Source organism: Felis catus, chromosome A3 (assembly GCF_018350175.1).
Source record: "Felis catus isolate Fca126 chromosome A3, F.catus_Fca126_mat1.0, whole genome shotgun sequence".
Classification (NCBI taxonomy): domain Eukaryota; kingdom Metazoa; phylum Chordata; class Mammalia; order Carnivora; family Felidae; genus Felis; species Felis catus.
Window position 1 is genome coordinate 60,858,681 of NC_058370.1, and position 25,354 is coordinate 60,884,034.

Below are 25,354 nucleotides of genomic sequence, written 5' to 3' on the forward strand. Positions count from 1 at the left end.
CTTTCTGTGGGTTACTTGAACATTTTTAGAACTCCATTTTAATGTATCTGTAATACTTTCTAGTATCTCTGTATAGATATTTTCTCTGTTGGTGTAGGTATTTCATTTTACATATGTAACTCATCACAGTCTATTGGTGCCACATTTATCAGTTTAAGTGTAGAAATCTTCACTCCCATTAAGTCTTTTCACCTCCCCCATTTGTAATTGTCTTAATGGATACAGATTTATTTTGTTCTTCCCAGGACTTATGTTCCTTTAATATTGGTGTTTGTATTTTTCACTGGTCATTCTTTATTCTAAGATTTTATATATTTTATTAGCCATTATTTCTTTGAATATTGTGTGTATTCTATCCTGGAATTAGATGAATATTGGACCTTCTTGTTCTTTACTTTATATTGCTTAACCTCTTCTGTATTTTTCTCTCTTTTTATCTGTACTCTATTATAGGTAATTTCCTCTGATCTGCTTTTTTCCAGCTTACTAATTGTCTCTTCAGCTGTGTTTATTTTGTTCTTAAACTTATCTGTTGATATTGTTTTTTTTTAAAAATTTCAATGATTTTAGTTTAATTTTACCTGAAGTTCTTTTAGGTTCTTTTAAAAATCTAGACTTTTTTCTGATTATATATTCTTCTATGTCTTTGTATTTAAGCACATCTGTTTTTAAGTTTCTATTTGATAATGCTGTAATATGAAGTTATAGGGCTCTAATTTTGGGTTTCTTGACTCACACTAAGTTTGGGTTATTCCTTAATATGATTTTGAAATTTGGATTGGGAGCTTGTTTTCAACAGGCCTTTATCTAAGGTTTAGTTCTGTGTCTGGGTTGAGAGTATATCTTGTTAGAGAAGTTATGTGTTTATTTCTACCAAGTGTTCTAGATTATATGACCATCCTAGAACCAGATTTTATTTAGATTTCTTATTTTGATGTTAAGAATTCCCAAGAAAGACTTTTAATTGTTACTGTTATCCTGTGCCTAGTAATGGTTGACAAGCTGATTTTGTCTAGTTTGACGTTTCCACTAATAGTGTAGCTCTCATTAGCTTTACGTGGAGGATCTTAGTTCTCATACTTGTGTTGCGGACATTTCTGTCCTGATCTTCTGTTTCTGATTTAAAACATAAGACCTTAGGCTAGTGAGACAGGGAAATCCCAACCACATATAATATAACATTAGTTCATAGTCCTACTGCTCTGATTTCTCTTACAAAATAAATTTTGCTATACATTTAAAGAGATGCTCATTTTATTCAGTATGTCTAAGTGTTTTGTGTTGAGGGAACTTTCAGATTATCTAGTTTCCGTATTGCCAGAAATTATAGTCTGTTTGTTTGTTTATTGACTATGTACTTCTTGAGGATGAAGCCAGTGCCCACCTACTTCACCCTAGCTTCCTAAATGTTTGTGGAATGAAATTCTGTTCATTAAAAATTTATTAGTAATAGTTAAAAACCAAAATGAACCTAAATGTCTAATAATAGAGGAGTACTTAAATAAATGATTGTATTTACTTAGAAGGAGATGGCTATTGCTCATATAATACTTTTCATCCTTAAAAGGGTGATTTGGTTTCCTTTGCAGTGCAGAAGTTTTATATCTTGATGAGGTCCCAATAGTTCATTTTTGTTTTTAATTCCCTTGCCTTTGGAGATGTGTCAAGTAAGAAATTGCTGCGTCTGAGGTCAGAGAGGTTTTTTCCTGCTTTCTCCTCTAGGGTTTTAATGGTTTCCTGTCTCACATTCAGGTCCTTTATCCATTTTGAGTTTGTTTTTGTGAATGGTGTAAAAAAGTGGTCTAGTTTCATTCTTCTGCATTTTGCTGTCCAGTTCTCCCAGCACCATTTTTTAAAGACTGTCTTTTTCCATTGGATACTCTTTCCTGCTTTGTCAAAGATTAGTTGGCCATACATTTGTGGGTCCAATTCTGGAGTCTGTATTCTATTCATTGGTCTTTGTGTCTGTTTTTGTGCCAATACCATACTGTCTTGATGATTACAGCTTTGTAAGAGCTAAAGCTCTTGTAGAGCTTTGTAGAGGCTAAAGTCTGGAACTGTGATGCCTCCCTCTTTGGTTTTCTTCTTTTGTGGTTCCATGCAAATTTTAGGATTGCTTGTTCTAGCTTGGAGAAGAATGCTGGTGCAATTTTGATTGGGATTGCATTGAATGTGTAGATTGCTTTGGGTAGTATTGATATTTTAACAATATTTATTCTTTCAATCCATGAGCATGGAATGTTTTTCCATTTCTTTGTATCTTCTTCAATTTCCTTCATATAAACTTTCTATAGTTTTCAGCATACAGATCTTTTACATCTTTGATTAGGTTTATTCCTAAGTATTTTATGATTCTTGGTGCAATTGTGAATGGAATCAGTTTCTTTATTTCTCTTTCTGTTGCTTCATTATTTGTGTATAAAAATGTAACCGATTTTTATTGGCAACCAATGGAATGGGAAAAGATATTTGCAAATGACATATCGGATAAAGGGCAAGTATCCAAAATCTATAAAGAACTCACCAAACTCCACGCCCAAAAAACAAATAATCCAGTGAAGAAATGGGCAGAAGACATGAATAGACATTTTTCTAAAGAAGACATCCAGATGGCCAACAGACACATGAAAAGATACTCAACGTCACTCCTCATCAGGGAAATACAAATCAAAACCACACTGAGATATCACCTCACGCCAGTCAGAGTGGCTAAAATGAACAAATCAGGAGACTACAGGTGCTGGCGAGGATGTGGAGAAACAGGAACCCTCTTGCACTGTTGGTGGGAATGCAAACTGGTGTAGCCGCTCTAGAGAACAGTGTGGAGGTTCCTCAAAAAATTAAAAATAGATCTACCCTATGACCCAGCAATAGCACTGGTAGGAATTTACTCAAGGGATACAGGAGTGCTGATGCATAGGGGCACTTGTACCCCAATGTTTATAGCAGCACTTCCAACAATAGCCAAATTATGGAAAGAGCCTCAATGTCGATCAACTGATGAATGGATAAAGAAGATGTGGTTTATATATACAATGGAGTATTACTTGGCAATGAGAAAGAATGAAATCATGCCATTTGCAACAACATGGATGGAACTGGAAGATATTATGCTAAGTGAAATAAGTCAGTCAGAGAAAGACAGATACCATATATTTTCACTCATGTGGATCCTGAGACACTTAACAGAAGACAAAGGGGGAGTAGAAGGGGGGAGAAAAAAAAAGTTACAGAGAGGGAGGGAGGCAAACCATAAGGGACTTAAAAACTGAGAATAAACTGAGGGTTTATGGAGGTGTGGGAGAAAGGGGAAAGTGGGTGATGGGCATTGTGGAGGGCACCTGTTGGGATGAGCACTGGGTGTTGTATGGAAACCAATTTGAGAATAAATTATATTTAATATAAAAAATAAAAGAAAAAGTTGATTTGGAAGGCTGTGTTATAGGACTGAAATATATTAAAGACTAAGTGTAAGTGAAAAAACTCAGGATTTAATTTTGAATTTATAGTATGGTAACTTTAAATATACACTGTAAAAAATACTGAAAAGTGAACACCAAAATGCTAATAGTAGCTTTCTATGGAGTGGTGGATTTGAGGGTCTCTTTTTCTCCCAAACTTCCTACAATGTAGTATTATAAAGAAAATGCTAAAAAGAAAAAAATGTGTATTATTGTGCTTACCAGTTTTTAGATTTAAATACATTAAAAAGTTGATAAAGCATAAAAATTTCAGAATTAGTTTTATTATTAAAACGTTTACAGACTTTTATATGAAAACACAGAAAAAGATCTTTCTGATACTCAGCGACATCTTGCTAAGAAAAAATATGAACTACAGCTTACTCAGGAGAAAATTATGTGCTTGGATGAAAAAATTGGTGAGTTTTTTCCCTAATATATATATATATATATTTTAAAGTCTGATAGAAAATATGTTTTCTTCTTTTCAGTTATAACATAGAGAAACTTGGAAATAGGCCCATAAATTAAAAGTTTATGAATCAAAAATAGTGAAAAATGTGGGGGTTTTTTTGATAGTAAAAATTTTTCCTTATATTTAGGACCACAAATACTTAGACAGGGCATCATATTTTTGAATGAAGGAATAGCTAAACAAAGCAGTGACACTTTGTAAATTTATGATGAACGCTTATAAATTTGCAACTCGTACCATTGTGACTTGTCCATAGCTATTATAATGAAACATGGTACCTATCTGTGTATTACTTTTGGTGGAAGGCATACATATGTTTATTTGGCTATATCTGTTTTATCACTTGGGTTCAGAGAAAATTGTTTTTATAAAGTGACCTATTTATGTTTCTTACCAGGATCTCTATGGTCATAACTTAATCTACTTATAACTGTAAAGTAAAATTTTTGTTAAGACTATAAAAAAGCCCATTTAAAAACAGGGAATATATTGTTTTTTGAGAGAGAGAGAGATAGAAGAGAGAGCACACCAGTGGAGAAGAGGGGGAGAGGGAGAGAGAATCTTAAGCAGGCTCCACACCCAGCATGGAGCCCTATGTGGGGCTTGATCCCATGACCTGAGCCAAGATCAAGAGTCAGATGCTTAGTCAACTTAGCCACCCAGGCACCCCAAAATGGACAATTTATTTAAAAAAATTTTTTTAATGTTTATTATTTATTTTTGAGAGACAGAGTGCAAGCGGGGGAGGGGCAGAGAGAGAGGGAGACACAGGATCTGAAGCAGGCACTAGGCTCTGAGCTATCAGCACAGAGTCCAACATGGGATTCGAACTCACAGACTGTGAGATCATGAACTGAGCCAAAGTTGGATGCTTAACCGATTGAGCCACCCAGGTGCCCAGGTGCCCCGTAAATGGGCAATATTTTTAAGTTCCTATTTTGTAGTTCAAAAATGCCTGGCATAAACCATTAGATTAGTGGAGGTGCTTTTTATTGAGATAGGAAATATTACAACAGAACTATAAAAAAGAAATACTAAAGAACTCATTTTTGGATATTTTAAGTCTAAGTAAGAATGTAAGGTAAGCAGTTAAATAGATAAGTTTTTATCTCAGAAGATAAATCTAAATTAAAGATATACATTTGGGGCACATCAGTATATAAATGATATTTTAAAACCATGAAATTGCCTAGGGAAGATATAGAGAATGAGGAGAAGAGGATCCAGGACTGAGTAAGAAGAAGCCAAAGAAGTAGGAAGAAAACCCAGAAGTGAGTGTTATTTTGGGAGGCAAGAGAGCAAAATATTTTTACAAGGAGAGTAAGATCAATTGTCAGATATGTTTGAGAAGCAAAATAAGATGAAGATGAAAAATTATTGATTGGATTTGGCACATTGCAGGGTTTTGTCACATTGACAAAAAAGTGTGAATGGACTGTTGGATGGGGAAGATGGAGAAGGTTGAGGAATAATTGGGAAATGAAGAAGTAGGGACAGGAGAGAATAGAAGTCTTTTAAAGCTTACCTATTAACAGAAGCTATTAACAGAAGCAGAAAAATGGCGTGGTAGCTTGAGCAGGATGTGAAATTGAGATTTTTTTTTAAAGCTAGGAGATACTAGAGCTATTTTAGAGTTTTTAAATTTATTTATTTAATGCCAGTGGGAATGGACTCAAACATCTGAACACCCAAAACATGCGTTTTGCCTTAATGACAGTGCTCTCTGGAAAAGGACATGATGTATTCTCAAGTACTATATAGATCATCCTCTTAGTATATGGTGCTACCTCTCCTAGCACTGCACTGGACGTCTGTTGGAAGGATTTACATAGAGGTCTAGCAGAACTTCCCTTGTAGAGCTCTCGACAGTGGTTTTCAAACTTGGTGTGTGTTAGAATCACCTGGAGTTCTAATAAACATCACTGGAGCTAGGCTCTTTGAAGCAAGATATGGCCAAGGCTTTTGTATCTTAACTAATTTCCTCAAGTGCTTCTCAAACTTTGTTAGGCATTAAAGTCATTTGGGAGGGGTACTTGTTAAAACATAAATTGTTCTGCCCACTCAGAATTTCTGATTCAGTGGGTCTGGTGTGGGACCCAAGAATTTATATTTCTGACAAGTGTCCAGATGATGCCAATGGTGCTGGATGAGAACCCACAACTTGAAAACCATTATTTTATACCATTCAGTCAGGTCTTCAACATTGACATTGGTTTGCTGGTGTTATCACAAATCGAATCAGACTTCCTGTGATGTTTTTTTCCCTAGGAATTTTTATAACCCTGCTTTAGAAAAATCGGAGTATCAGGAGACATTTGATTCTGAAAGTGACCTAATTAATTATTTATTAAGATCTTGTAGTTACCAACTTACATGCAACAGTGATTCTAGGCTAGAGGGAGGGGAAATCAGAGGGAGAAAAGTCACAGTTTGTTTTAATATTCCACTCATTTTGTCCATTCACCCTCTCCTCCCCTACCACACATGTAAATCTACTTTGAGAACTTGTGATATAGAGCTTTCCTTTGCTGTTCTAATTTAAATGTGTTAATTGTGCTTTTACATTTATGTGTCGTTTGGAATTTCATGATTCATCTTAGTTTTTAATCACTAACAACAAAAGCCATTTTTTATTTGGGATACAGTACTTATTTGCAGTCATTGAACATAATACAGGAGAACTTACTTTGAAAAGTATTTCAATTTGCTTGAGTTGGAAAAAAATTATCTTGATTAAAACAATGCCTTTATGATTACATATTTAGATAATTTTACCAGGCAAAGTATTGCCCAGAGAGAAGAAATCAGCATTCTTGGTGCAACCCTCAACGATCTGGCTAAAGAAAAGGAATGCCTACAAGCATGTTTGGATAAAAAATCTGAGAACATTGCATCCCTTGGAGAGAGTTTGGCAATGAAAGTATGTTCTGAGAACTGTGGTTTAAAAGAAATGTTTGGACTTGAGTCTGAATAAAATAATAGGATTTTCTCAAATTTTTTCCTAGAGAGCTGAAACTATAAAATCTGATTTTGAAATTTTTCCAGATACTCTTAGGAACTTTGTGTTCAAATCCACTAACTAATATTTTTAAATTGATTTTCTCTCATTAATTGTGATTAACACTCACTACAACAACTATTTCAAGTATCAAAATGTGAAGCATGGTAATAAAGCAGTAAAACTGATTTCTTTGTAAAAGAACACCAGAACTTATATTTTCAGGTAGCCATCTTAGGAAGCAGTAAACATTAAGAACATTAAAACTGCCTTTGTAATTGTGCTCAAAACTAGGAGCACATTTTTACATCATCCTCAGCCTTTGAGAATAGATTATATGTAGCTGGTGAATAAAACTGGATGATAATCTCCATCCCACATTTTTTGTTGTTTAAACAATAATAGCAAAAGTGTTGCCAAAAAGGCAGGGAAATATTAATGCCCTTTTCTATTTCATAAACCAGTTCTGAAGGTAATTCCTAAACTGTTTTCCACAGATGGTTTAAGCAAAGGCAGCATGATTGGAATAAGGTCTTTTCCCTCTCTAAGGGATCGAATTCATTCATTTATCCATCCATGCATCCATCCATCCATCCATCCATCCATCCAACAAACACTTATTGACATGTTCCAGGTATAATGTTAGAAACTGAGGGTGAGTGGTCATGACTTCCAAAAGCCTATAATATGATTGGGAGAAAGATAAATTAAGATGTTATCATGATGGAGTGCGCTAAGTGCCATAGTGATGTGTGTACAATGTGCCATTAGAGTTAGGCATAAACACACCTAATTCACCCTGGGGATTGGATTGGGGAGAAGGAAGATCTCTAGAGAGCCTTCCAGGAAGTGATGGGGCCTGGACTGCCCTGTGATGACTAGGAATAGCCAGGACAAGACTTAGAGAAAGGGGACAATGAGAAAAAGGATGATTCAGACAGACAAAGCAGCTTCAATGAAAGCCCAGTGGCTTTCATAAGAGAATTTAGGAAAGGTCAGTATGGGAGCAGGGCTGGGGGGTAAAAGTTGAGATGGGACAGATAAGCAACAAATCATAGAAATATGTATAATATTGAGTTTAGACTCTATCATCATGGATGTAGAGGATTATTGAAATAATGTAAATGGAATGTCACAATTAGATCCTTATTTTGAAACAAATATTCTGTTACTTGTTAGTCCATGTAAAGGATGGATTTATAGGGAAATGAGAATAATGACAAGGACAGTAGCTACAAGTAAAATAAGAATTGTATTAGGATAGTGGTAGTATCCATGAGAGAAATAGAGTTTTAAGGAAGATTGATGAGATGTGCTTTCTGACTTAGGGACCACATGGATAGTTCCTGTGCATGAAGCAGGAAACAGAAATATAACAGGCTTACAGAGGAAGATTATTGACATGTCTTTGGGACGTAGTTGAAATATTCATAGGCTGTTGGATTTTTAAGTTTGGAGAGTAAGTTGCAGTGAAGTTAATAGATTTGGGAATCATGAGCACAACTGAAATCTTGCTATCCATGGGATAGTAAATTTAATTTGTTGAAAACACTGACTTATTTTATAGTTATGCCTTAATAATTTAAAATTTTTTAAATGTTTATTTATTTTTGAGAGAGAGACAGAATGTGAGCAGGGGAGGGGCAGAAAGAGAGGGAGACACAGAATCTGAAGTAGGCTCCAGGCTCTGGGCTGTCAGCACAGAGCCTGACATGGGGCTCAAACCCACGACTGTGAGATCATGACCTGAGCTGAAGTCGGATGCTTAACTGACTGAGCCACCTAGGCGCCCCTTAATAATTTTTTTAATTTAATTTTATGGGGTTTTGGGTGGGTGGAGTTTCTTATTGTATTCAGACCAGTTTTTTAATAGTCAACATGATTTTTTTTAAAAACAATTAGAAACAAATTATTTAGAAATTTTTGAATCATTTACCTCTGTTATATCTAATATTTCATATTTCTTCAATTTTGCTAACATGTACTGACATTAATTTTTTCTTCACAAAGAATATTGAGTTGCAAGTCTATTTTCAATATCAAGAACTTCATATAAGATCATGAATATAAACACATCCATCCTCTGAAGGGAAAATAACTTTTAAAACAGTGTTAGACATTCAAAAGAGGAAATGTTCTCTACAGTGATATCTCAGAGCTGAATTTACAAATACCCTTAAGTGAAAAGCAGTAATGTTACAGTCTAATTTGGAGATTACAGAAGTAAATTGCTGCGGAGAAAGTCTACATTATAATGAATAAGGGGAATTTTTTTTCTGGTAATCATAGTTTTAAAAGATGTTCTACTACTTGCTACCAATTAAAGTTAGAAAACTCAACAGCAAGTTCACATATTTTTGAATAATAAAAGATAGAACTACTTGTGTAACATTTTAGTTTGTTTCTTTTACCATCCTGTTCAGATTGAATTTTTAATAATTAACTTGAGTCTTTATCTCTGGATAAGCATATTGAGGTTGTACGAGGAATATTAAATTGATAATGATGGGTTAGATTTCAGCAATTTGAGAAATGATGGTATTAGGGTGATAGTAAGAGAAAAATAGGCTAATAGGATATATTACTAGATTCTACCCAGTAATTTTTTAAAATTTTTTTCAACGTTTATTTATTTTTGGGACAGAGAGAGACAGAGCATGAACGGGGGAGGGGCAGAGAGAGAGGGAGACACAGAATCGGAAACAGGCTCCAGGCTCTGAGCCATCAGCCCAGAGCCTGACGCAGGGCTCGAACTCACAGACCGCGAGATCGTGACCTGGCTGAAGTCGGACTCTCAACCGACTGCGCCACCCAGGCGCCCCACTACCCAGTAATTTTGTTGTCCTGGATGCTTTACAATGTTCTCAGAGCATCTTACTTTCAATATGAATTTCTACTGATAAAGAGAAGTCCTATATAGACTTATAAACCATATTTAAAGCTTAACCAAGTAATTGCTTTTAGAAACACTAGACGTTCAATTAGTTTTTCAGAGTTTATTTAGAAATGTATTGTTGTATTTTAAACCTTGTGTAAATATTCCATTTTAAGCAGAATTTCTCTTTTTTTGGCCTGTGCTTTTTAAAGCAGTTTAACTGCTTTACTAATAGCCATTTTAACCATACCCTGATATCCATTACTGCCCAATGTGGACTCTGCACCATTCTACCAGAAAGCAGAATGGGAAAATGGAGCTAAAAATAACCTGGAGAGGAGCACATGAATAAAGGAAGATAACACACACACACACACACACACACACACACACACACACACACACACGACTGTCTCTAAAGAACAGAAACAAGACTTGTTGGGAAATCTAGGTTTAGTTTATCTTGCTACTTGGTTACTAAGGATTTGAAAATTCAAAGGGCAAAATGAAATATAGTTATTTAGTGAAAGAATAACTTCATACTTTTTTTAGATCTAACGTTAGCCCTAAGTATCTGTGTATAGTTACCTATAACTAGTTCAGGATCAATGAGAGTTTTAAAAGGAGGAGGTGTAGGAGTGGTATTAATGACATTAAGATCATTTCAGCCTTAACTGACTCCATTAATTCTACTCTCACACACCCTTGAAAAAGGAGAATGTCAGTAGTTTATTTTTTTATACCTTTTCTCTAGGCTTAAGGTTTATCTCTTTATTAGCTCACATCTAAAATTAATAGTACACTTTTATAAGTAATTCAATTGGAACAGCTTTTTGAAGATATTGTCAATGACTAATATAAATAATTTACTTGATCAAAGTTATTATTCCTAAGAACTAAAATTAGTTTTATGTGATCCACATTCCTGGGTTTTATATTCCCAGTATACAACACTCCAATGCCAAACCACTGGTTTGCCAACAAAAACAGGGTGCTTATGGGATCCTTGTGTAGTTGCATGACAACACAAAACATTTTAACAAAGTATTTGATATACTGATCCCATATTAGTGCATGTAAGTGTAGTCTTTAGTCAACATAATCTTGTTTTTATCCAGTACAAATACTCAGACCGATGTATTAGGCTTTAGTTTTAAAGTATAGAAAAGAAGAATAGAACATAAATGTTTAAAACCAAATGGAAATCAAAAAGGGAGGAGAAATTTTTTTTGTTCCTTCAGTTTTAAGAGAAATAGTTTAAAATATTTTTTATTTAATACTTATATTACTTTTCAAGGAAAAGACCATTTCAGGCATGAAGAATATCATTGCTGAGATGGAACAGGCATCAAGGTAAATCATTCAACAAGAATTTGAGATTTATTGGGGACAAAATACTATGTTAGGTACAAAGATAGTAGGAGATAAGGGGGTTAGTGTTATGTATAAGGTGATAACTTTTTTTTTTAAGTTTATTTATTTATTTTGAGAGAGAGAGAGAGAGCATGCAAGCAAGGGAGGGACAGAGAGAAAATCCCAAGCAGGCTCTGCATAGACAATGCGTAACCTGATGCAGGGCTTGAACTCATGAACTGTGAGGTCATATAACCTGACTCAAGATTAAGAGGCAGATGCTTAACCGACTGAGCCACCCAGGCACCTCAGGTGATAACTTTCTAATGTTTGAAAGGAGGCACAAGTCTGTGTACGGAAGTAAAAGAAAATATGGTGTTAGCCAAGTAAAGGAATGGGAAGGGCATTCAAGGTAAAGAGAATAGCAAAGAACCCCAGATCATGTTCAAGAGCCTCTTGAATGACAAGTAGTTGAGTGTGCTGGAACCCAAAGGGTAAGAGAAGTGACGGAAGGAAAGGCTAAATAGGCAGAGGCTTGTGGTATAGACAAATGAGTCTTAATGTTATCTTTTGGACAATAAGAAATCATTAAAGGAAATTAAGGAGATTTTTGTGCTAGATTACTGAGCCAAAGAGATGATAATAGATAGGATGGAGGGATTGGGAGACAGGAGTGATGGGCTTCTTGTGAGGAGGAGAATCTAGGAGAATGCCAGGTTTCTGGCTGGGGACGAATATTCAACATTATGAAAGTATGTGGAAACACACGATTTCCTCTGGATTTGAAGAGCCTTTGAGGCTTTCTTATAGATGTGTCTAGTAAGCAGTTAAATATGAGTTGGGAGTGTTAAGGAAGAGGAAGAGGCTGGAAATAAGATTTCAGAATCATCTGAAGATGGGGCTAGGAGCCATGGCTATGAACAGGATTTTCTTTTTTTTTTTAATATGTATTTTTTAATGTTTACTTCTTTTTGAGAGAGGGAGAGCTAGAGTGCAAGCAGAAGAGGGGCAGGGAGAGAGGGAGACAGAGGATCCAAAGAAGGCTCTGTGCTGACAGCAGAGAACCCATTGCAGGGTGTGAACTCATGAACCGTGAGATCACAACCTGAGTCAAGTTGGACACTCAACCGATCGAACCACCCAGGTGCCCCTGAATAGGATTTTCTGAGATAAGGGTGAGAAGAATCAGGAGGCTAAGGGTTCAGCCCTGAGAACCATTAATTTTTAGGATGGCAGAGGACTGGGAACCTGCAAAGGAGACAAAGCTATAGCAGCCAGAGGTAGAATGAAGGCTTTCTTATACTGGAGTATTAGAAGTTTTGAGATACTTAGCAAATCATTGACTATTATGTATATTTAGCATCCTTTTTTAGAGTGAAATATGGGAAACATTGAGAAACTCCAATGGACTGTATTTAAAATTTAAATGTATTTAAAACATCAAACGTTTTCATGCTAACTGTCCAACTTCTGTCTTATGAGAATTTGTTATTCTGTTTTTGATAAAATGTCTCTTTTTATGTACTATCTGATTTGTGGAATAGACAGTCTACTGAAGCCCTAATTATGTGTGAACAAGACATTTCCAGAATGCGTCGACAATTGGATGAAACAAATGATGAGCTGGCTCAGATTGCCAGGGAAAGAGATATCTTGGCTCATGAGAATGATACTGTCCAAGAACAATTTTCTAAAGCCAAACAAGAAAACCAGGTATACTTGTTCCTAGAATCTTTCTTCTCCAAGAAAAATTTTTGTTTTATTCTGATTCTCAGTCCTCATTTTATTTTGTAGAAGACCTCAGGCTTTGGAATCAGCCATTTTTTTTTTTTTTTTGCCTTTACTCTGCAGATTATGCCCCATATTTTATAAATGAAATTCTCAAACATGAAGTATTAAAGGAGAGAGTGGTGATATAATAGATTTGTATTAAATCTTAGGAAGTACTTCCTTACTGAAGGATAAATATTTGAACAAATCAACAAAGGAAGAGAAAAACCTTCAGAAACTTTTAAGAAAGGGGTAGATTTATTTGGTGGACTATTATTCTCTTTAAGGATGAACATATGTATGGACTATGCCACATATTTTGGTCCTCCTTAGCACTGTGATTCTACTTGGGAAATTTTCTTTTATAATTATTCTCTTTCTAAGACAATATATTTCAGTTTATCCACTCTTTTCATTTCTAATATCAGTATTTTAATTTGAACATTAAAAAACTCTATTTGGAAGCTTTTTTCCCCTCTTAAAATGATTCAGTCTAAATGACTCCCCCACTTGCTGTCACTCTCAGTGTGTTTAGTCTGCATCATAGAAGTCTGTATTTTTAATTGTTAAATATTTTTAATTTACATAATGAACTTTTTAATGTAAGTGGGATAAAACCACACACCACTTTATATCATGGTTTTTCCTACATGATAAGGCCTGGAGTATTTAAGACTCATGAGTTTGAATACCCTGCTTGGCTGTGTGATCATACCATTAAACTTTCCTGAGTCTCAGTTTATATATGTAAAAATAGAGAGGAAATGAGAACATGCCTAGAAAGTACTCATCGGAGTGTCTAGCACAATCACTGGACAAATATCTTGTTGCTATTACTTGCTTACTGTGACATCATAAGCACTCCCTTGCTTTGTTAAAACTTCATAAACATTTTTTATAATCAGAATAAATTGGTGTTATAACAATTTACATTTGTTCAAGAGTAGTTTTTTCCTTTGTTTGGGTTATAGGCCCAAGGGTAGAAGTTGGATCCCTTTGTGGACCACAAGTTAAAACCCAGATCACAGCAAATTTGGAAAACAGAAACCTTTAAAAAAAATCTCATCCTCAATACCACAATTTCTAACAAATTGGTATGAAGTATTTTTAGTGTTTTATCCTGACTTTTTCACTAAATATAGATGGATATTTTCCTCTGTTATTAAAAATTATTCTAAACAATTTCTCATAGGCAGATACATAATGTATGTGGTTATGCCACTGTGTAGATACTGTTATTTACTGCCTTCATTTACTTAACGTACATAGATATTGTCATCATAACAAGTAATGCCTTAGTGAACATTCTTTTCATTAATTTCATTCAGTAGATTTAGTTTTAAATTAAATCAAAGCTTATGAGGTTTCTTTTTTAAATTAAAAAAAAAAGCCTTTCTAAGTGGACATTTTCAAATGTAGTGAATACTCATGAATCTATCTCCCACCTTCAACAAAAAGCAACATACTTGTCATTCCTGCTCTTATGAGCATTTAAAAATGTCTCCTGATGTAGATTGTAGATAGCAGATAACAGATTTGCTTTTGCAAATTTTGTTTATTTCAAGATACATGGAAATGCTCATTCCTGGGTTTAACAGAATAACTTTAATTCTTTGCTAATTTGATAGACAAAATAGTATTCATTTTTAAAAAATTATTTAAAATTAGTAAAATTTTAAAAGTTTAGAAAATTAAAATGTTTTTTTATTACTTATAAATTTTAACTTTTTTCAAGTACTATGCCCTTGGGCTTCCTTTTTGTGAATTGTCTGTTGGGTTCTTTGCTCATTTACTATTTGGATTCATGTGTTTTCTGTTTTGTTTTATTTTTTTGCTAGTGGGGTGACGGGCCACATGTCTCCCATTATCTCACAGCGTTGCCCAGACTTATTCACATGGTGATTGTTGCAAGAGCAACATATTTCCAAGAGCAACAAGCAGGAAGTCCCAATAAATAAACAATTTTCAAGCACAGATTTTCAATTTGTGTCCTGTTGTTTATTGTCCAATTAGCCAAAAAAAAAAAAAAAAAAAATTGTGAAGGCAAGATTAGATAGAAATGTGGTTAAATAGACTTCAACTCACTGGAAGGAGTTATGGCAAAGAATGTGATATTAGAAAGCATGAAGAGCTGAGGTGTTTTTGGTTTTTATGAGCTTTATATATTAGGTATACTAAATTTTATTTATCACATTTACTATAAATATTTAAAATTAATAGTGGTTTTGACATAGAGAAAGTTTCTATTTTTATTTTTTGTTGTCAAATCTAGCTATATTTTTCTTTATAGGCCCTGTCTAAAAAATTGAATGATACACATAATGAACTTAACGACATAAAACAGAAGGTCCAAGATACTAATTTGGAGGTTAACAAGCTGAAGAGTATATTAAAGTCTGAAGTATGTATACATTTTTTTTTCTGTTTGCTCATGATACTGATGAAATTTTGCTAGTTATTTCTCATAGGGACAGCTGAATCAAGGCTTTTTAAAATACATAGCATATTTTAGTGTTGACAATGATGGATTAATTGTATATTCAGCCATCCTAGATAAGTAGAATCCTCCTAATTGGCTGAAGGACAAGAGATCAGAATCAATTTCAGCTCACTTATATTTGAAAATGGTAATTTTCCGTTGTAAACCTTTGACAAAAGAGGCTCTGCCTGATTGTGTAGAAGATCAGAATTGATCACCCTGTTGTGGGGCCTTTCTTTCTTTCTTTCTTTCTTTCTTTCTTTCTTTCTTTCTTTCTTTCTTTCTTTCTTTCCTTTTATATATATATATATATAAATATATATATATTTATATATATATACACACACATATATATTTTAATATGAAATTTACTGTCAAATTAGTTTCCATACAACACCCAGTGCTCATCCCAACAGGTGCCCTCCTCAATGCCCATCACCCACTTTCCCCTCCCTCCCACCCCCCCATCAACCCTCAGTTTGTTCTCAGTTTTTAAGAGTCTTTTATGTTTTGGCTCTCTCCCTCTCTAAATTTTTTTTCCCTTCACCTCCCCCATAGTCTTCTGTTAAGTTTCTCAGGATCCACATGTGAATGAAAACATATGGTACCTGTCTTTCTCTGTATGACTTATTTCACTTAGCATAACACTCTCCAGTTCCATCCATGTTGCTACAAAAGGCCAGATTTCGTTCTTTTTCATTGCCAAGTAGTATTCCATTACATATATAAACCACATCTTCTTTATCCATTCATCAGTTAATGGACATTTAGGCTCTTTCCATAATTTGGCTATTGTTGAAAGAATTTACCCAAGGGATACAGGGGTGCTGATGCATAGGGGCACTTGTACCCCAATGTTTATAGGGATCATCTATTTCTTAGGACCAGAGTAGATGGCTCTGCTCTGTACTTCTGTGTTAGTGACCAAATAAATCTAGAGTATGTGTGGTCCCCCTGGAATAAACAGACAGCTTGACCAAGGATGTTAGGTATGCCCATTGGTAAAATATTATCTAAAATAATATAGTTGCCTTAATTAATATAATAGGTATAGTGTTTCCTACCTACCACTCAAACCATTAATAGGAACTTTCCACCCCCAAACTGTTTTCCTTGTTTTATTTAACATCTCATTTCAAATCAGTCTGTAAACATTTCTTGAGCATTCATTTTTAGTGGGCATAAGACTGTTTAAGACTTTGAGAGAGAAGAGATTCTGAGTTTTTCTAAATTGCAGGTAAGGCAGTAAGTCGGCAGCCTTACATTGGAAAAGCAGGTCGTTTCTTACATGTCTTGATTTTAAGGTGCCAGCAATGTAATACTATAATTGAATGGAAGCTTCAAAGTCAGATAGGTCTGACCCCCCTTCTCACTCATAACATGAACTTATGTAGGCTACTTAATCTGAGTCTCAGCATCCCATCTGTAATTGGAAAGAAAGCCCAAGTAAGTAAGATAGACCTAGCACAGTGAACCATTTAAGTATATTCTGGAACAGAACAGAATATAAATAAATGAATATCTAAGCATTTAATGTAGTAAGATTTCAGTCAGTGTTAGACACTTCCCTTTTTCTCCCTAGCTTGTCACATTATCTGAAATTCCACCATTAGGGATCGGGGCTTTTAGAGTGTGGAATGGTATTTTCAGACATCACACATCAGGCTTCTCTCAGCTGTTGGTGTCCTTCTGTGAGTTCTTTTGTTTCACAACAAAACTGGATGGATCCTGGCAGTCCCCTGAGAGAATAAACCACAGGTCCATTAAGAATTGTTGAGCACTTGATTCATTCACTCATTCAGCATGTAGTATGGTAGGTGCTGAGGTGCCAGAGATGAAAAGTAGGAAACAGAATGGCACCCCGGGCAGTGAGGACAATCTGAACAAAGGTGTAAGGGGAAAAAAGTAGGTTCTGTAGCTAGAGGGGATGGTATAGGTAGTGATAACACAGAGGTAGAAGGACTTGTTTGAACTCTGTTTTCAGGAAGCTTTTGTTACAACATGAGCCCAGAAGTTATTTGAAGAATTGCCTTTCAGAAAGATCATTCTGGTGATTTGGGGAGGAATAAATCAGAAGGCTAACAAAATCAGAAAGAGGGAGATCAATTAGGGGAGGCTGTATCCTTAATTCAGTCAAGTAGCACAAAGGATTACAGCTGAGGCAGCCAGTTTTGCTGTGGGGAAGTATAGTATTGAGCCCAATAATGGACCAGAGGTGGAGGGTACTGAGGTGGGGACAGCACCAGAAAGAGGTAAACAGATGCTGAAAGGCAATTGGAAAAACCAAAGAATAGTTTCACTTTTTTAAAAAATTCAAATTCGAGTTAGTTAACATGCAGTGTAGTCTTGGCTTCAGGTGTAGAACCCAATGATTGTTCTTTTATATATGACACCCAGTGCTCATCCCCAAAAATGCCCTCCTTAAAGCCCATCACTCATTTAACCCATCCCCCCACCAACCTCCCCTCCAGCAACCCTCAGCTTGTTCTTTGTCTTTAAGAGTCTCTTATGGTTTGCCTCCCTCTGTTTTTACCTTATTTTTCCTTCCCTTCCCCTATGCTCATCTGTTGTTTTTCTCAGATTCCACATATAAGTGAAGTCATATATCTGCCTTTCTCTTATTTTGCTTAGCATAATAGACTCTAGTTCCATCCACATTGTTGCAAATGGCAAGCAAGATTTCATTCTTTTTAAAAAAGTTTTTGACATTTATTTTTGAGAGACAGAGCATGAACAGGGGAGGGGGAGAGAGAGAGGGAGATACAGAATCCGAAGCAGGCTCCAGCCTCTGAGCTGTCAGCACAGACCTCAATATGGGTCTCGAACCCACAAACCATGAGATCATGACCTGAGCCAAAGTCTGATGCTTAACCGACTGAGCCACCCAAGTGTCCCAAGGTTTCATTCTTTTTCATCGCTGAGTAGTATTCCATTGTGTGTGTGTGTGTGTGTGTGTGTGTGTGTGTGTGTGTGTACCACATCTTCTTTATCCATTCATCAGTTGATGGACATTTGGGCTTGTTCCATAATTTGGCTGTTGTTGATAGTGCTGTTATAAACATTGGGGTGCATGTGCCCCTTCGAATTCAGCATTTTTATATCCTCTGGATAAATACCTAATAGTGCAATTGCTGGGTTGTACAGTAGTTCTATTTTTAATTTTTTGAGGAACCTCCATAACTCTTTTCCACTGTGGGTATACCAGTTTGCATTCCCACCAACAGTGCAAAAGAGATCCTCTTTCTCTGCATCCTCATCAGCATCTGTTGTTTCCTAAGTTGTTAATTTTAGCCATTCTGAAAGGTGTGAGGTGGTATCTCATTGTGGTTTTGATTTCTGTTGCCTATCTTGGGCTCCACACTGCTCTGGTTGCTTTGAGTAGATACAAAAAAAGGGAAAATATGGTTTCTGGTTGACCAGAGGGAGGTGCACCAGGTATTTGGTGACCAGGAGTGACACATTCATGCCAGTCCCTTTTTACTGCTTGAACCTTGAACCATGTGTTACCTGGGAGTCACAAAACTACATTTAATATAAGAAATGGTTCGTATTTTAGAAAACTTAATATAGTATAAAAAATGGTTTCTATCTTTGAGGAACTCAGAGTGTTACTGGGGAGACTGGACATCCACACCTAACAACATAAAACTCTCAGGCAGTGTTAAGAGAATGGCATAGACAGTGAGTGCCACAGAAAGTTAAAGAGGGTGAAGAGTGATGGGGGTAGAATTCAGTTTATACATACTGTACCGTGTGTTTCCCAGGTACATACTAAGTGCACAGCTGTTGTTTTTAGTACAATAATGGAAAAACACATCAGATTCCTACAGGCACATTGAAAATATCCAAATCTTGAAAGTCAGTGCAGTAGTTGAGCATGTTAACAAACTTGACAAGATTCTATATTAGTCATAGGTAACCAAACCACAAGGTGGCGATATTAACTGAATTTTAACCAGTCTCATGGTTAATCATATTTGTGAAAACTTAAATCTGATTTGAAAGCCTTCTTAGGGTGAGATATCATTTATTGCAATGTGATCATTTTATGGTTCTGATAGAAATTCACAGGTTATTAACAGGTATTAATGAGAGAGAGGTCTGGTACCTTTTTAATAATAACCAAAATTATAAATGACTTTGTAAGAATGAGTTAGCCAAACCATATTACTAAAACATGTTTTTAAAAATAGCCTCATAATGATTACTCAATATAGTATACTATTTGTGTATTTGTGGAGTTATTATATTCCTTTAGAAATAAGATCCCACTTTTTAGTCTCTCATGATAGAACTTTTAAGGTTTTAAACATATGGTTTGGGGCACCTGGGTGGCTCAGTCAATTGAGCGTCCAACTCTTGATATCAGCTGGGGTTGTGATATAGCAGTTTATGGGTTCAGGCCCTGCATTGGACTCCGCACTTATAATGGAGAGCCTGCTTGGGATTCTCTGTCTCTCCCTGTCTTTCTGCCTCTCACTTGTGTGCGCGTGTACTCTCTGTCTCTCTCAAAATAAATAAACTTACAAAAATTAAGAAGTTTTAAAAATGTGGTTCTATATTGTATGCCCAATATGACTGTATAGTTATGAGTAGTGTTTGTTGGCATAGGTTTGTTGTTTTATTTCTTAGAAATTTTAGGTAAGTTACTAGAACAGTAAGCAAAAGTAAATCATAAATCATAGAACAGTCCATGATAGAGAAAATTAAGACTGAGGTTATGAATGAAAGGCAGGAACTAGACAGGTGATGTGCCAAATCAACAGAATTATCAGAGATTTATGCTTGAAATTTGTAGTTAGTCACAAGTTCTGTAGCCAGTACAATCTAGAAAAGCAGTCAGGAACAAAGGAATGCACAGGTATAGAAGGTTGGCCAAGGCAGAGACTCAAAAACCAGAGTAGCAAATAGTCACTAAACGGATATATAGGGAGAGGAGGCAATGAAGGATTTTGTTTGAACAAAAGCAAGTATAGGAACCAACTTGACTTTACTAGATGGGTGAGTGTGACTCAGGAGGCAGGGTAGATCCTGGTCCCACTCCCTTTTGTTGATTACAGGATGACCAATTTTCTAAATGGAGAATATAGATACGATTTCTTGAGATTATGTTACAAATGGTTCTGTAGCAAATAAATTTCCCGTGACCTGGCAAATAATGTTTACTTTATATTGTATGTTGACCATTTTACATCTTTTAAAGTAAGTCCTAAAATTGCTTTTTAGGAATCTGAGAACCGGCAAATTATGGACCAACTCCGAAAAGCCAATGAAGATGCTGAAAACTGGGAAAATAAGGCCCGTCAAGCAGAGGCAGATAACAATACCCTCAAATTAGAACTTATTACTGCTGAGGCAGAAGGTAACAGATTAAAAGAAAAAGTAGATTCTCTCAACAGAGAGGTGGAGCAGGTAAGTTTGGGAAAATGTATTTGTGGGACATTCTACATCATTTTGAAAGAGTTTTGTTTGGCATTCCATAAATTAAATATATAAACAAACATTTAAATTATTTAAATATACTATGAATTGTAGCCTAATTGTTCTCCAATACCCACTCTGGTTTTGCTCTAATCTATTATCTACCCTACAACTAGAATAATCTTTAGCATTTTTAAAAGTTAGGAACTATTTCAGACATACCAAAAAAGTGCAAAAAAAAGTAAATAAAATATATACACACATCTCACTGGTTAAAGGATGCTAATATTTTCCACTGTTGCTTCAAGTTTCTCTTTATGTAAAGAAACAAAATATTACAGATAGAACTCATCCTTTTCCCTCTTGCCTCCCTAATGACTGGTGTGAATAACTTTCATGTCAGTTGTATAACTCTTTTGCATATGTTTATGCTTCTTCTACATATCTATCACCCACAAATGATATATAACGTTGTTTTGTGTGCTTTAGGTTTTTAAGTGATACTCTAGATATCCATTTGTAATTTGCCTTTTTTGCTCAATATTATAATTTTGAAATTTATCTATGTGATACACAAAGTATAGATCTAAACAGTTGCATCTTATAGTCATTGTGTAAATATTAAAATTCATTCCCATATTAAAGGAAATTTAATTGTCTTCACTTTTTCTTTAATAAAATGCTGCAACAAACATTCTTTTATGTTTCTCCTCGGGTATATATTTCTCTGGGTTTATGACTAGAAGTGGAATAACAGGGCAGGTTTAACTCTTCGAAGTATTGTATTGCTCTCTAAAATTTTACCATTTCATCAGAAATCATGGAGTTGGTATTTTCTCAAGTACTAAGCAATACTTGATATTATCAAACTTTAAAATGTTTTCTATACTTTTTGTTTTCTGTTTCCTTGATTACAAGTGAAATTGAGAATTTTTTCTTATTTCTTGGCCATTCAGAATTCCTCCTCTATAAATTTTCTCTTGAATGAATTTTTGTAAACTTTGCTCATTTTTCTATTGGGTTATTTATCTTTTTCATATTGACTTATCAGGATTATCTATATACTCTTGGTAATAATCCTTTGAAAGATATTATAGCTGGGATGCCTGGGTGGCTCAGTTAAGCATCTGACTCTTGATTTCGGCTCAGGTCATGATCTCATGGTTTGAGTTCAAGCCCCAAATAGGGTTCTGTGCTGACATTGTGGAGCCTGCTTGGGATTCTCTCTCTCTCTCTCTCTCTCTCTCTCTCTCTCTCTCTCTCTCTCTGCCCCTCCCCTGCTTGTGCACACACACACATACTCTCTCTTTCTCACTCTCAAAAATAAATAAATAAACTTAAAAAAATTTAAAGGTATTATAGTTATCCTCTTTTGCTGTTACTTGTCTTTTCATTGTGCTTGGAATATAAACAGAAGTTTTAAATTCTGATGCTGTCAGAATTATTGTCAATCTCTCCCAAATATGGTTTATGTTTATATGTCTTCTTTAAGAAATCCTTTGCTATTCCAAGAATACAAAGATATTTTCTTATATTTTCTTTTAAAGGTTCTTCTAAAATTCTAAAAGTATGTGGAATTTTGCCCTTTACATTTAGATATTTAATCCACTTAAGGTTGAATTGTGTGTGGTTTGACATAGAGATGTAATTTTTTATTTTTGTAGATGGATATCCCCATTCTTTATTCACTGAATTATAAGTCTACTTTGTCATAAAAATAAATTTCCATTTGTTCTGCTCCATTCATAACTTTATCTGTTTGCCGACAATAAACTCTTGAAACTTATATAGTTTTATGTTAAGTCTTGATATCTGGGATTAATGTTCCCCCAAATTATTTTGGCTATCCTTATTAAACTCTTTCAAATACATTATAAAATAAATATATCAAATTCCATAATTTAACATCTTTCTTCTTTTGTATGAATTTCTTTCTAAATATTTCTTTGGCTGCATCCTACAAGTTTTGAGGTAATGCTTTTATTGCCATTCACTTAAAAGTATCACCTAGTTCAATAATGATTTATTTTAATAACGATTTATTTTTGATCACTGAAGTTATTTATTTTTTTCAAAAATTTTAACTACTTTATTTTCTTTTTTTAAGTTTTTATTTAAATTCCAGTTAGTTAACATATAGTGTAATATTAGTTTCAGGTGTACAATATAGTGATTCAAAACTTTCATACAACACTTAGTGCTTATCACAAATGCCCTCCTTAATCCCCATCCTCTATTTCCCCGAGTCCCCCACCAACCTCCCTGCTGGTAACCATCAGTTTGTTCTCTATAGTCAAGAATCTGTTTCTTGGTTTGCCTTCCTCTCTCTTTTTTTCCCTCTTGCTTATTTATTTTGTTTCTTAAATTCCACATGAGTGAAATCATATGGTATCTGTCTCTCTGACTGACTTACTTCACTTAGCGTAATACTCTCTAGCTCCTTCCATGTTGTTGCAAATGGCAAGATGTCATTCTTTTTGATGGCTGAGTAACATTTCATTGTATAAGTATACCACATCTTCTTTTATCCATTCATCAGCTGATGGACACATGAGCTGTTTCCATAATTTGGCTATTGTAGTTAATGCTGCTATAAACACTGGGGTACATGTATCCCTTTGAATTAGTATTTTGTATTCTTTGGGTGAATACCTAGTAATGCAATTGCTGGATCATAGGGTAGTTCTTTTTTTAACTTTCTGAGGAATATCCATCTGTTTTTCAGAGTAGCTACACCAGTTTGCATTCCCACCAACAGTGCAGGAGGGGTTCCCCTTTCTCCACATCCTCGCCAACATCTACTGTTTCTTGTGTTTTTGATTTTAGCCCTTCTGACAGGAGTGAGGTAATATTTCATTGTAGTCTTGATTTTTATTCTCTGATGATGAGTGATGTTGAGCATTGTTTCACATGTCTGCTGCCCATCTGGATGTCTTCTTTGGAAAAGTATCTATTCGTGTCTTCTGTCCATTTTTAATTGGATTATTCATATTTTGGGTGTTGAGTTTGATAAGTTCTTTATAGATTTTGGATACTAACCCTTTATCATTCCTCATTTCTCATTTGCAAATATCTTCTCCCATCCCGTAGGTTACCTTTTAGTTTTGTTGATTGTTTCCTTTGCTGTGCAGAAGCTTTTTATTTTGATGAAATCCCAATAATTTATTTTTGCTTTTGTTTCCCTTGCCTCAGGAGACATATCTAGAAAGAAGTTGCTACAGCTGTTGTCAAAGAGGTTACTGTCTGTGTACTCCTCTAGGATTTTGATGTTTTGGGGTCTCAAAATTAGGTCTTTAATCCACTTTGAATTTAGTTTTGTGTTTGGTGTAAGAGATTGGCCCAGTTTCATTCTTTTGCATGTTGCTCTCCAGTTTTCCCAGCACCATTTGTTGAAGAGACTGCCTTTTTCCCATTGGACATTCTTTCCTGCTTTGTTGAAGATTAATTGACCATATAGCTGTGGGTTTATTTCTGGGTTTTCTATTCTGTTCCATTGATCTATGTGTCTATTTTTGGGCCAGTACCATACTGTTTTGATCACTACAGCTTTGTAGTGTAATTTAAAATTTGGAATTGTGATACCTCCAGCTTTGCTTTTCTTTTTCAAGGTTGCTTTGGCTATTCAAGGTCTTTTGTGGTTCCATACAAATTTTAGGAATGTTTGTTCTCGGTCTGTGAAAAATGTGATTGGTATATTGATAGGAATTGCCTTTAATTTGTAGCTTACTTCGGGTAGTAGAGACATTTTAACAATATTTGTTCTTTCAATCCATGAACATGGAATGTCTTTCCATTTCTTTGTTCTTCAGTTTTTTTCATCAGTGTTTTATAGTTTTCAGAGTACAGGTCTTTCACCTCTTTGATTAGGTTTATTCCTAGGTTCCTTATGGTTTTTGGTGCAATTGCCAATGGGATTGATTCCTTAATTTCTTTTTCTGCTGCTTCATTATTGGTGTATAGAAAGGCAACAGATTTCTGTATGTTAATTTTGTATCCTTTACTGAACTTTTGCAACTTTACTGAATTTGTGTATCATTTCTAGCAGGTTTTGGCGGAGGCTTTTGGATTTTCTATATAGAGTATCATCTCATCTGAAAATAGTGAAACTTTTACATTCTCCTTGCCAATTTGGATGCCTTTTATTTCTTTTTGTTGTCTGATTGCTGTGTCTAGGACTTCCAGTACTAGTGGTACTAGTGGTGGTACAGTGGTGAGGGTGGACATCCTTGTCTTGTTCCTGACTCTAGAGGAAAAGCTCTCAGCTTTTCCCCACTGATGATGATGATATTATCTGTGGGTTTTTCATATATGGCCTTTATTATGTTGAGGTATGTTCTCCCTAAACCTATTTTGTTGAGGGTTTTTATCATGAATAGATGTACTTTGTCAAATGTGTCTTCTGTTGAAATGATTGTATGGTTCTTATGCTTTCTTTTATCAATGTGGTGTATCACATTGTTTGATTTATGAATATTGAACTACCCTTGCAACCCAGGAATAAATCCCACTTGATTGTGGTGAA

The 25,354-nt window shown here is 35.1% G+C and overlaps 1 protein-coding gene across 9 annotated transcripts in view; it reads left to right on the forward strand.

Annotated features, from left to right (window-relative positions):
- The window catches only part of TSGA10 (testis specific 10), a 161,977-nt gene that overhangs the window by 48,883 nt on the left and 87,740 nt on the right, over positions 1 to 25,354 (forward strand). For all 9 annotated transcript variants that reach the window (XM_045054089.1, XM_045054087.1, XM_045054090.1 and 6 more), the window contains 6 exons: positions 3,765 to 3,880; positions 6,702 to 6,856; positions 11,107 to 11,162; positions 12,707 to 12,875; positions 15,223 to 15,333; positions 20,638 to 20,823. In XM_045054089.1, coding sequence (XP_044910024.1) covers positions 3,765 to 3,880; positions 6,702 to 6,856; positions 11,107 to 11,162; positions 12,707 to 12,875; positions 15,223 to 15,333; positions 20,638 to 20,823 — 793 coding nt within the window. The remainder of the gene's footprint in view (positions 1 to 3,764; positions 3,881 to 6,701; positions 6,857 to 11,106; positions 11,163 to 12,706; positions 12,876 to 15,222; positions 15,334 to 20,637; positions 20,824 to 25,354) is intronic.